Consider the following 12,737-nt stretch of genomic DNA (forward strand, 5'->3'; position numbering starts at 1 on the left):
AAGCAGACCCTGGCTTACCTTTTCCAGGTAAAAAAAAACAAAACAAATAAAAAAACACAAAACAAAAATAAACTTTTACACCAAGACAAACTCCTAAGCTGCCTGCTAACCAGCTGTCCCCTGAGGGGACTTGGCTCAGACAGGAAGACGAGGGAGGCCCAGGAGCTGTTCCGTTTCCTGGGGGAACACAGGCGGTGATTCTGCAGACAGCTGCCAATCACTCAGGCTGTGGCTGCGTGGACGGCTGTCTCCCCGCTCCGGAGCCCCCCACCCCAGGAGTCCCCGCTCTGGAGCGAGGCTGTCCTCTGCAAGCCAGTTCAGCCCGCTCTGTTGCCATGACCGGCGATAAAGCCTGCTGCCTCGTTTTCTCCAGTCTCAGTGAGTCTCTCTCTGAACAGGACCTTGAGCGTCTCCATTTTCCTTCTGAAGAGTCTTGGGGACTCAGTCCAGAAAACTCCTCGCTGCCCACATTCAGGTCATTGATCTTCCCCAGAGAAACCGGGGGTCCCTGGGTGGTGCTCTCCTGACCGCAAACCCCGCTTTAGAAGCCTCTCAGTCCAGGCTACATCCACGGCTACAGAGGCAACTGGGGCCACCCAGTCACTCCAGGGACTGAATGGTCGTCTCCTGGGCCCCAGCTGTCCCTGGTCCTTAGTGGAAGACATTACACTCTTATAAAATGCCCCTTGTCTAGAAGGTCACACGCGATAAAGTCCTCCTTGAACCCAAAGTCAGGAAAACCTCATTTACCCAAATGGATTTGCACATTTTTATTTATATCTTTTGCTTTCAGAGTCAGAAGAATGTTCTATTATCAAACGTGTGCCTGAGACAAAACTTAACTTTTTCTAATAAATTGTTTCCTTGGGATTATTCCAAGGAGCAGGATTGTTCAGTCAGAAGATGCCAGCGTACCCTCCACAGTGTTGCCCCAGCTTCTAAAGGCATTTGCAACAAATAAACGCATCGGTTTTCTTGTGGTGCCCCGGCTATGGGTTTTTTCTTCATTTTGTCCCTTCTTTGGACTGACATTTTCATCTGACTCACAACAAACTAGACTTCAGGGAACAGCGATAAGAGTCCAGACCCTATAAGCATCTTCGTTTCACTAACAGTGCGCAGGCCGGGAGCCACAGCTGGGAGTCACAGGGTCCTTTGTGGGAAATGGAAGTGGAGGTGGGACTTATTCCCAGCTCCAAAGACTTGGCGGTCTTTGTGCAAAAGGAAAATCAAAATGAAAGAAAAAATGCAGTGAAAAGGAAAACTTGAGCGGATGCAAATAAGCATTGCCACAATGAGCTCAATTTATGGAGCTGGGGTCACCTGAGGTCCTACATGTGAATAAACCCGTATCTGTCAACATGACCGGCTCTTCACATACTGGAGGAATTTCGCATATTGATGGAAAGTTTGATGACGAGTGCTGGAAAACTTGTCGGGGATGAGACTCGCCGACACTGGAGGAATAGAATGGGTGCGGCTGCTTTGCAAGGTACCTTGGCAGTCTCTATTAAACCTTAAAGAGTATGTACCCGATGACTAGCAATTCTGTTTAAGACTCTATTCTAGGTACTTTCCTTCAAATTCTTTTGAGCATGACCCACAGAGTAACATATATTTCACATTACAATCCAACACACTTATCTATGCAGAAAATGAAGCCCAAAAACCATGAATCAACACTTACAACATGTAATTAACTGTAACATTTTACAGTCTATTCTATTTCTATTTTTATAATTTTGATTGCAATCTTTAATTTTGACCCACTAATATATTTTAATCTGCAACCTGAAAATCACTGTATTTAGGAAAACACACACATTCCAGCAAATGAACAAAACTAGAAATACCTACATGGCCACCAATAAGGAAATGAGGAAACACAACTTAGTAAGTTTACACAGTGAATACTATTCACTGTGTAAATACTATTCAGCAAGTAACAGGAATAAACTCAATCTATGTGTATCAACATGACTACATCTTAAAAAATATTTGGTTAGTGAAAAAATTGCTCATGATATAATATTATTTGTGTTAAATCTCTTTCTCTTGCACATACACAAAACACTATATACTAAGATTCATAGATATGTAAGAGGCTTGGAAATAAAAAGAGGTAGAGGATTGGAGGTGGCATTTTAGCTTTAACTGAAATATTTTAGTTTTTTTAAGGATAAAACATTTGTGCATTGGTTATCTAACTAAAAATTAGTAACAGTACATGAATGGGTACATGCAGGCACAGGAATGTATCACATAGCCAAGAATGCTTCAAAGTGTAAATACATGAAAGAAAGCAAGAATTCACACAGGGATGCTTGGACACAAAAGCGTACGGGAGAAATCATGAAAGAGTGTGCGCCAGCATGAATGCACTCAAACATTTAAAAATCAAGCAAAAGCCAGCAGGAACGTAACTCATCATAAGTGCCTACAACAGCACGTGCCGACCTGTAAAAAGGGAAAGCGAATTCCTGCAGGAAGACACCACTGATGGGTGGCTAGGTGGGCGAGTGGATGCACAGAGGGACACGGTGATGCCTAAACGCTGGTTTGAGCACTTTAACGCAAGAATGCGTAAATTCAAAAAGAAACTTCGGTGTGCGCAATCTCCAAAAAGAGGGGCATAGAATAAGCAGGGCTTGTAAACTTCACTTGGCATGGGAGAAAACAGAGCGTGAAGTAGAACAATAAACCTTCAGGATCTATATGCTACAAACCCAGGTAATGTGTAGGCCTATCAATCAACAAGAGCTGGTCCGGCAAGGTGGGCTTCCATCCGCACTTTCCCAGGGCCCGGCATCACTAATGGAAAGGGTTGGGTGGTGGGACCTCAGTCCCACTCAGGGGGAACACAGGCATTTGGAAGAAGGCCAGAGTGTATGTCGTGCAAGGGCATAGGCCAGAGGAAGACAGCACCCCAAAAATGTCACCCCTGCCTGTGCCATGGTCTGGCAGAGGCCCTAAGGTGGCTGAGAGGACAGGGGCAGGTCATTGGTCTGCCATGAGTGGCAAGGCCAGCTTGGTGGCAACCAGGCTGCAAGCCCTTGGAGAAGAATGTGCGTGCCATTTACGACACCATAGCCTAGGTATCTGCACTGCCCCCTCCACTCTCAACTGGTCCTAACCTGGGCGATCGCCCGTGAGGACTTAGGTCCTAGATAGTCACCTACAGAAATAGCAAAGGAAGCCACGGGATTCGTGTCCTGCATCCAGGAACACTAAAGAGCCTGCAGGATGGTCTACATATGTGAACAGTAGGCCTCCCATCACAACTAGAGCTTGTGGTGAACTACGGTTCAAGAGGCGAAGGCAAGACTACATTCCTGCATCGTTCCCTCAATTCAGTGCTTAAATGAAATCAGAGTTAGACGAGCCACAACGATTTTTCCCTAGGAGGCTGATTCTTCTCAAGTACAGAACGACCACTGACTGAGCTTCTCTGCAGCTCAATTCCCTTCATCTGATAAGAAAGACGGTAAGTTACAACACCTGTCCCTGTGTACGGTTCCTATCCGCCCATTCATCCACCCATCCAAACTCTGCAGTCGGTGCCATGAGGCTCCGCCCAGCTGTAGATCAGGCAGGTTTAGTTCATTGGCTCTGCACCCCCCATGGCATCTGCGGTCCCTCCGACCCCAGCCCGTGGCTCACCTGTTGGGTGAAGAGACACAGGTGGCACTGGTTTGTGTTAGTGAAGAACACGTTGATGAGCTTCCAGTCATTTTGGAAGTCCAGTTGCTGAGGAAAAAGGCAATGGCATCAAAGAGAGAGTGGTAAGACCTGATTCCAAGAGAACGTTCTTTTCATTACTCTTCGGTTTTGTACACCCACACGCATAAAATCATATTTATGGATTTTTTCAAAGAAAAAGTATATGGTGGGAAACTCAAAGTGTATAACTGCTCTCAAAGGCAATTTGGCAAAATCTACTTTAAAAAAAATTTAAGGGCATACCCTTTGATCCAACCATTCCATTTCTCGAAATGTATTTTAAGGAAGTAAGGATACACAAAAGCTTTAGCTGCATTGATGAAGCCTTGTTTCTAACATTAAAAAACTGGAAACAACATGAATGTCTAAAATAGGGAATTGCTGTGGAAATTGTGAAACACTCATTAGATGAAACACTGTATAGCTGTTAAAATGGTGTTGGAAAATGTAATATTGTCATGGAAAAATATCGTATTTAGACAAGCAGGTTATAAAAAGCATCTACATCTAGTAACAGCCCTGTTTTATAAAATATGCACATGTGTTCAGAATAAACACGCTTGGAAAAAATATGGAAGGGGCTACACCCTGAGTCGTCAACAGCAATTATGTCTGGTCAATATCCCTTTGGTTGGCCTGTGCTTTCCGATTTTTCTGTAACAAACACGTATCACTTGTGGAACAAAAAGTAAACATTTGTTTTGCTCTTTTAAAGGCACTGTGGTGCAGTTGAGGAGTGCGAGACAGCAAATCCAACACTGGATTGAGCTCTGACTAGCTGTGTGAACTTGGATAGGTTGCATGAATTTCTGGGACTTCAGTTTCTTCATCTACAAAACCATAGGGTTGGATTCAAGACCCCCCAAGTATGTTCTGGAATGTTGTTATTACTCCAGAAATTCTGGCGTTCTCTTGTTAGGGGGAAACCAATTCTTTTTCTTTTTTAACTTTTATTTATTTATTTTTAGGGAGAGGGGAAGGGAGGGAATAAGAGAGAGAGAGAAACATTGATTGGTTGCCTCTCTTACATGCCCCAACCAGGGATCAAACCTGCAACCCAGGCATGTGCCCTGACTGGGAATCGAAGCAGCAACGATTCACTAGCTGGATGATGCCAAACCCACTGAGCTACACTGGTCAGGGTAGGAAACCAACTTTCTACATCATGTCTCCTGCATTTGTCCCTGTCCCTGTATAACCTGCAGTGACCCGGCTTTAACACCTGAGCTCTTTAATGAGCACATGGCTGACGGGGACAGCACCGCCCTTGGTTCCAGCAGTCCAGGCTCAGAGCTTGGTTAGAGCCAGCTGGCATCAGAGGCCTCCGCCTGAGAACTGAAACGAATACGGTCATTAGTAACCACCACCGCTGCCACTTCTACGACGATGACAGCTCCAGGCCTTCATTGAGCACTGCCTCTGTGCCAGGCACCTCCAACGCCTCACTTAATACTCCCTAAGTCCTGTGCTACAGCCCCTCATTATGCCCACCTCAAGAACGGGAAAACTGAGGCTTAGAGAGGCTAAGTGCCTTAACCAACATTATACAGGGAACAGGTGAAGAATTCAGGGTTCCCATTTAAACCGCTCTCGCTCTGAACCCAAGCTCTCACCCACCTCCCTAAGTGGGAAGTCACTTAGGCCCTCTGCTACCACACAACACCCCCGTGCACCTATGAAGTATCCGTGTTCCAGTGGTCTCCGGGAAGAGCATGTTTGGAATGCCCAGGCCACGCTGGTGGCTGAGTTCAGGGCACAATGGCTGCGGGGCCACAGCAACCTAGGTGTTTGGTCTGACTGCCTTGCAGCAGGCACGGGCAGCCCCAGCCCCAGAGCTGGGCGGATGGATTCCTACCTGGTTCTCTTGCATGCTCCTCACCAGTTCTTCTGCCTGAGTCCACAAGTCTCTGCACAGAGGGAGGTGGGTAGAGAGAAGACCAGTTAAATACAACTTTGCCCAGGGCTGGAAGCTTGACTCTTGCCCCAGCCCCGGAGCCAGTCTCTCAGTTCAAGGCTGCACTGTACCTCCCCTGGCTTCTGGAGGGCGGACCTTGACCTGATTTTTAAAATTAGGCCCATCAGGAAGACTTAGGTCAGCATGGGAGATGCATTTTGGCCTTGGCTTAATACATACCTCTATTTTTAAGCCTCTTTGACTAGTCCAGCCCCTACCCCCCCATCCTCCTGCCCAGATGCCCGAGACCAATAGGGTGCACAGCCCTGGAGAGAGCCAGCAAAGGGACTTACTCAGCACCACTGTGGGGCACCATTCTCTTCCCCAGGGGGCACACGGGCGTCAGAACAGATGGATTGAAGTGTCTGATGATGTCTGAAAGGACTAAAGGGGGAGCTGGTGTGAGGGTTGTGGCTCTGACAGTCAGGGGTCACCTGTAGAGACTGACCCCTCTGGGGTGAAGTGCCCAGGGTGGCTGCCCCTATTCCAAAACCCTGCCCTTCACACCTGCCTTAGGCAGTGAGGTCAGCCTCACAGCAGGCCCCTGGAAGTGAACTGAGCTAAAAATTAATATCTCTCAAGGGCTAGGCCAGGCTCAGTGCTGAGCACCTTGCATATGTGAAGGGGAAGCTGAGGCTGAGAGAAGGTACGCAGCCTACCCGAGGTCCCTAGGCTAACTGGAGTTGTGTGCTATCGACCCAGGAGGGAAAGCGTGCTGGGACAGGCGCCCAGGCAGGCTGCCTCCCAGCCCCTCTCTCCTCCCGAGAGTGACAGCAGGCTGGAAAGCTCCGGGGAGTGACAGGGATGCGTCCCAGAGCTGACAGCCAGAGGACCGCTAAAAATAGCGCTGCCAGGAGCAGTGAAGTCGTGTCTTGCTCCCAAGAGAGGAGAGGGCAGAGCAGGGAGGGTGTCACGGGAGGGAGGTGCCCCCACCCCCACCCTCAGTTCCCCCCTCTTTCTGCCCCCATCCAGGAGTGCCGGGGGCTCCGTGGGAGCCGAATCCAGGAGGCAGGGCTGAAGGCTCCCTTGAAGGAGCTGACACTGTGCAGGCAGCAGGCAGGAGGGCGTGGGGGCAGTAGAGCTAGGCTGGGCATCGGAAGACTGGCCACTCGACATCGTCAGCTTGGGCAGCCACCCGAGTCACATGTGGTTCAATCTTCCTCATCCTCAGCCAAAACTAATGAGCTTCCTTGTATAAGCCCTGGCCAGCCTGGGAAGGAGCCCACTCTCACCCGTGGGGAGAAAATGGAAAGCTCTGAGGCCAGTGGAAGACTACAGGACAGCGTGTGTGCATGTGTCCGTGTGTGAGTACAAGTGTGTGTATGAGTGTGAGAGTGTGTGTGTGAGACTGAGTGTGTGGGAGGGACCTTTTCCTCCCTGGCACCAGGATTGTCTGTGAGGGCGGATGACCCACCCGGTGCTAAGTCTTTGAAAGACAATTGCTTTCTAACTAGCGGCACTTGCATCACGTGGCTTCTCTGGTCGAACAGGGCCGTGGCTCTTTGCCCACACACCTGCCTGCTGTCACTCTGTTCTACATCTGCTGTGCACCTGCTCTGTGCTGTGTGCCCCTCTCTGGCTCTCAGAGGGGCTGGACCACCTGTCTTCACAGGGACCCTGCCTCGCACTGAGAAAGTCCCTCTGCACCCCGACTCAGTTTCCCCATCTGCACACTGGCTGTGGTGGGTGAGGGCACGGCTAGATTTGGAGAGCTCTGCGGTCCTGGGGCTGCAGGACAGGGAGGCTGAGTTTGGGCTGGCCTGTCACACACTGCATGGGCCTGGCTGTCGTGGAGCACTTTCCGCTGGGAAGACTTCACACTCCTCTGCTGGTCTGGCCACGGGTGGAGCTTCCCGGCCCTGCACTGCACTCCTGCCCCCTTCCCCTGCATTAGGTGGGCTGGATTCACTGGCGGCTACAGGTGAGTCCTGCCTCTGAGGACATTCAGGTGCCAGCTCTGCTGTCACTGTCCTGCCTTCTGCAGCATCTCTGGCCAGGCGGGACTCCTGGTCACCTTGCTTAAGGACGGGCAGTCAGGACTTGTTACCAGGTGTGTAAGGGACACAAAGAGGAGGCAAACTGCAAAATCAGGCAAAGCAGCTGTATTTGTGGTTTCAGGGTCTGAACTACACCCTGTCCTCCCAGACACCACAAATATACCCCTGCATTTCTTTCTTCCCTTCCATTTAAGGGAAAACAGGACCAAACCCAGACAGAGCTGGGACAGCCACCCAGTCAGTGGGGGTCTCCTCTTTCAAAACCCTTTGACCCTTTCCAAGGGGACTCTCCTACCACTTTGGCCACCAAAATCCCTTCAACTGTCAATAGGATCCTGGGGGGCTGAACACCAGGTCCCCAGCTCCCCCGCTGGAAGGGGAGGGCTGAAGGTGCCCAGCGTCTTATTCAGCCCTGTCCTCTGCAGGTGGCCTAGTGATTCCCAGGCCCCTGGGGAAGCTCACTGGCTGAACTGCCCGGGCACTAGCCCCTCACCACCACCGCTCTCATAGGAGTGTCCCCTTTGCAGAGCACACGCATTGCGTCTGAGCCTGCTCACTCCAACTGGGAGCAGTGGGTTCCTTGGCAGTGCCTGTGAGCACCAAACAGGTGACTCTCACGTCCTGCTAGGCTAATTCAGCCAGCGTTAAGGGACTGGAGGTTTCAGGATGACCTAATAGAGTCAGAGGGGGCTCTGAGTTAAACGGGAAAAAAACAGGTTACAGGTGGCCTATCATGAGCACATTCATATGTAAAAAGGCCTAAATGTTGCAATGATGATCTCAAGACAGTGGGATACAGTTGGCTTTCATTTCCTTCATTACTCTGAATCCAGTTGATATAGTTATAAGTGAGGGAATTATTACAAAGTGAAAATTAGACCAGGTCTTCTCCTGGCGGGGGTGGGGGGCAGTTTCCCCAGGTGAAGCACTACTTGTCCAGCTCTGGGGTCATGGGGGAGAAGGAGCCTTGGGACTCCGGCCCGGCCACCCCGACACCCCTCCAACATCCTCTAACTGACCAAAGCCTCCTGGCTCCTCTTTGCTTGGGGATCCTCAGACACAGTTCTCACGCCCTCCTTTCAGGGTGCATTGACCTTTCATACCGGGGCTCCCTGTCTGTCCTCCCCTTTTCTCCTTAGGCTCCGTGACAAAGTGGCCAACAGGGACATTCTCTTCATTTAGCACAACGCTGCGGTGTCGGGAGAGATGGGGACCATCTGGAGTCTGGCCATGAATGCCCAGAACTCACCTGTCACCATGCCCATGCACGCCTGCTGTAGCCTTGATCCGGTCCTGCAGCTAGAAGCAAACAGGCGCGGGTCAGGCTGTGTTTGTCAGCTGCCCACCACCCTTTCCCGGGCTGCTGTGGTCTGTTTCCTGCCAAGCTTCAGCCCAGCCCAGCTCTGCCTCTTCGGTGACCCTTCCTAGGGCTGGAGACACAGCTCAGATGGCAATGGAGCCACCTGGACAGGGTGCATAGCTCCCTCTGGCCCGGAGCTGACAGGGCCTGTGGCCCCCGGTAGAGAATGAGACTGGCCCTGGGCCACCCCGCACGCTGCCCCCTGAGCAGAGCAGGGTGCCTGGCTGCTGGTGGGAAGTGAGAATCCCACCTGCGGCCTTTCCTGCTTTTCTGCCTGTTCACCCAGAGGAGCCCGGGATTATTCAATGGCATGGGAGACAGGAGGCTGGGTTTTGTCCCCGCTCCTAAGGGACACCTGCTCCTGAGGGAGCCTGGAGCAAGGCCTGTTCTCCCTGGTCCTGGGGTTTCCCCATCAGTGAAGCAAGGGGAGCGGATCCCCTTGATGAAGTAGGCTCTGCTCAGCTCTACCGCTCTGACTCCAACATAGTTACCATGGCTGCTTCTCTGTGTCGGCCGTCCCGGTGTCTGGACGCTGCAAGAGATAGGAAGTGTTAATCCAGCCAGGGGAGGGGGCAGAGCCTGTCTGTCCTCCTGAGACCCCAGCTGCCTGCCAGACAGGCTCTCTCACCACGGGTCACAGAAAGGTCCAGTTGCCCATGCTAGCTTGGTGGGGAGGGAAGAAGGTCAGGCTTCCTCTGCAGCGGGGGGGTCAGAGCCCAGAGAAATAGGAGGTGGGTGCATCTCCCTCAGAACAGAAAACGGGCTGGAGAGCATAGACTTAAATGCATGGTAAAACCGTATGAATATTCTAACTAGAAACAAAAGAGATCGTGCGTGACTGTCCATCCTCTACAGTTAACGTGGCTCATTGCCTGAGCCCCTGGGTAGCATGTGAGCAGCACCGGGGCAGGAGTCCGCCTGGTTTGCTCTGGACTATGTTTCTTGGACCTAGAACAGCGCCTGACACATCCTAAGTACTCAGGAAACATTGGTTCGATAAATACTATTTGAATGAATGAAGTAAGTTCCTGATACTCCTCTTGGTAAAGTGCTGGGTGGCACAGGACCCCCTCTATTGGAGACGTGCCCTGGCTGCAGGGCTGGAGGTGAGGTCGTGGTGACCCCCCGGGGGATAGGGTCTTTTGCACGGTCCCAGGGACGTTTGGAATCCTGCCCCGGACTTAGAAAGTGTTCAGTGCACAGGAGCTGTTGTCAGTGTTGTTCTTTTCAGAGACGTTAATTCCTAGCAGACAGTGTCTCCAGGCACGGTGGTGACAGCAGTACCCACCCTGCCCACACCTGGCCTGCCGCTGCTGCCCTTTAATACCCTCGCCGTACCCACCCAGCGTGAATGACAGCCAGTCTGTAGAACTGGGTCACACCTGAGGAGCCCCTCAGGACAGGCTGACCATGTCATTTCTCTGGAGTCCCTTACCCTCAGTAAGGAGTGTGAAAGGCAACATTTCCGGGGAAGAATAGCCAGTTAAACCAAAGTCACACCCCAACGCCAGTCAGGGATCACAAACAAAGATGTCAGCAGGTGGAGTCCTGAGGGAAGCAGCCCCCTCCTCCCACCCCCCGCCCCCCCGGGGCTGAGGCCACAGGGACAGCTGTGCCTGACCCACAGCAGAGCTCTTGCTCAGGACAAGCTCGATGGTGGGGGGTGAGGCGCAGGGTAGGTGAGGAGGGGAAGGGAAGGGGAGAGCTAGAGGAACAAGGCTCAGAGTGGGGGGAAGAGCTGGGGAGAAAGGTAAGGTGGGCAAACCCAGCACACGCCTGCGTCTCCACTGTGCCCACAGCCAGCCCTTCCTCCCCACACTCCACTGGCTGAACACCCACCTTGTGGCAGGTCTGGCACTGGGAACCCAAAGGGAAGTCAGACACAGGCCCCGCTCTCAAGGCTTTGACAGAGTGGATAGTAACGTCCCTGGCACAGAGAAATGTCTCTGACACGCAGTCACAAAAACAAGTCGCAGACAGCACATTACAGGATGACCTTACTTAGGTCACACACACACACAGCACAGCCTCTGTCCCCTCCCCAAATGTGCGTGCGTGCGCCCACACACGCACTGAGGCAGAGGGGCAAGAGCGCTGAAGGGGGTCTTCAGTGTTTTATACTATATACATGTGTTGTGGTTGATTTTGCTTCCATTAAACATGAATCACACGTGTTACTTTGAAAACAATTCTTACAGACATTTACGGATCTGATATTTTAGTTCTCTGAGGAAAAGGGAGTCCAGAGCAATTAAACAAGCAAGTGCTGGTCACTGTCGGAGGTGAGTGCTTGTCCTTGGTTGCAGAAAGTCCCAGGAACTCAAAGCAAAAGCATCTGCGTTGTGGACTTTGTCCACTTGAAATTCACGGTCTTATTTTTCCCAAGCCTGGCTTTTTAGGCGCCAGGCTAGACTCACAACAGCCAGCAAGTCGCCGCCCCCCGCCGCCCCCACCCCAGGCAGGGCCCAGCGCCCAGGGCCTCTGGCTCACAGGAGGAGAAAGGATGAGCTAAGTGACAGGCCAGAGCTGGGGGGTCTGAATTATTCATGAATAATTCATAAATAAGGGGCTCTTTCAGCGCTGGGGCCAGAGTGGGGGTCACTGATTGGCTGAACATAATTGGAAGCCTGACTTGGGTGGAGACTTTCCTGCAGTGAACTTCCTGCCTGAAGTGGAAGAACACAAGTACTCCGGGGCGTGGCCCGCAGTCCAGGCCCTGGAATGTAACCGTCAGCCTGCTGGGATGCACGGGCTCAGCAACGTCAATGAGCTGGTCCTTGTATGTGAAACCTCTTTTCTCGCTTACTCCCACCTCCCCTTTCACGTCTCTCCCAGCAGTAAATCTCCACCCTTACCCTGACACGCGCGCGCACACACACGCCCACAGTCACACGTGCAGCCCCGACACCACCAGCACCTCGAGGGGAGAACGAGGGTAGGGAGCTCTGCCTGCCAGTTTCACTGGGGTTTCTCATGTGAAGTCTCCTACTTCACATACGGCCACCACTATGCTGGGGGCGGTGGGCTGGGGCCTGCAGCCAGGTGGCCCAGGGGAAGGGGCTGAGGTCTCCGGGAGTACCGTCTGCAGCAGGACCAGGGGAGGGACACTGGGGAGGAGAGGACACTGGAGGGAGAGGAATGTCCTAGTTTGGGTGTGGGAGGTACAGCAGGGCTCTGGGGCAGAGCAGAGGATACCTGGTAAGTGGCCTGTCCAGCCGGGGGCAGCAGGACCATGGGCTCTTACTCAGACCAGGGCAGGGGGGACTGTGGGAGGCCAGGGTGGGCAGTTACACGGGCATGCACTCTGCCGCCCTCCTGTCTGTAGGTGTCTGTCTTTGTGCTCGTCCCTCTCTCCCCACCTTTCTTTTATCGCTTTCTTTCTCCCTCTGACCATGGGAAATACACCACTTAAAATGTTTTGGCAAGGATGCATGTATTTTTAAAACCTTACCAGGCAGATAAGGACATGTTTTTCTTTATCGTAGAAAGTTTAAGAGATTACTTTTAAAATTCTGTGTGATCCTTGACTTAATTTATCAATGGGTTTAATTTATTAATGAGAAACTTCAAACGTTTTCTAACCTGAACATAAAGGGAGGCACTGATTTGATTAAAGAAAAAAAAGAAAGACTCGGAACCCCCTGGATTGTAGGATTTCTCCAACTTAGAGAGTAAGCTGCTCTCCCGAGACAGAACACCCTGCCCG

At 51.7% G+C, this 12,737-nt stretch overlaps 1 protein-coding gene across 2 annotated transcripts in view; it reads right to left on the reverse strand.

Annotated features, from left to right (window-relative positions):
* Positions 1–12,737, reverse strand: part of PLB1 (phospholipase B1) — a 180,108-nt gene that overhangs the window by 87,357 nt on the left and 80,014 nt on the right. For both annotated transcript variants that reach the window (XM_045189289.3, XM_071221572.1), the window contains exons 6-10: positions 9,523–9,563; positions 8,921–8,970; positions 5,968–6,058; positions 5,576–5,627; positions 3,661–3,747 (exon numbers count right to left, since the gene is read on the reverse strand). In XM_045189289.3, coding sequence (XP_045045224.2) covers positions 3,661–3,747; positions 5,576–5,627; positions 5,968–6,058; positions 8,921–8,970; positions 9,523–9,563 — 321 coding nt within the window. The remainder of the gene's footprint in view (positions 1–3,660; positions 3,748–5,575; positions 5,628–5,967; positions 6,059–8,920; positions 8,971–9,522; positions 9,564–12,737) is intronic.

This window comes from Desmodus rotundus, chromosome 5 (genome assembly GCF_022682495.2).
Source record: "Desmodus rotundus isolate HL8 chromosome 5, HLdesRot8A.1, whole genome shotgun sequence".
NCBI lineage: Eukaryota > Metazoa > Chordata > Mammalia > Chiroptera > Phyllostomidae > Desmodus > Desmodus rotundus.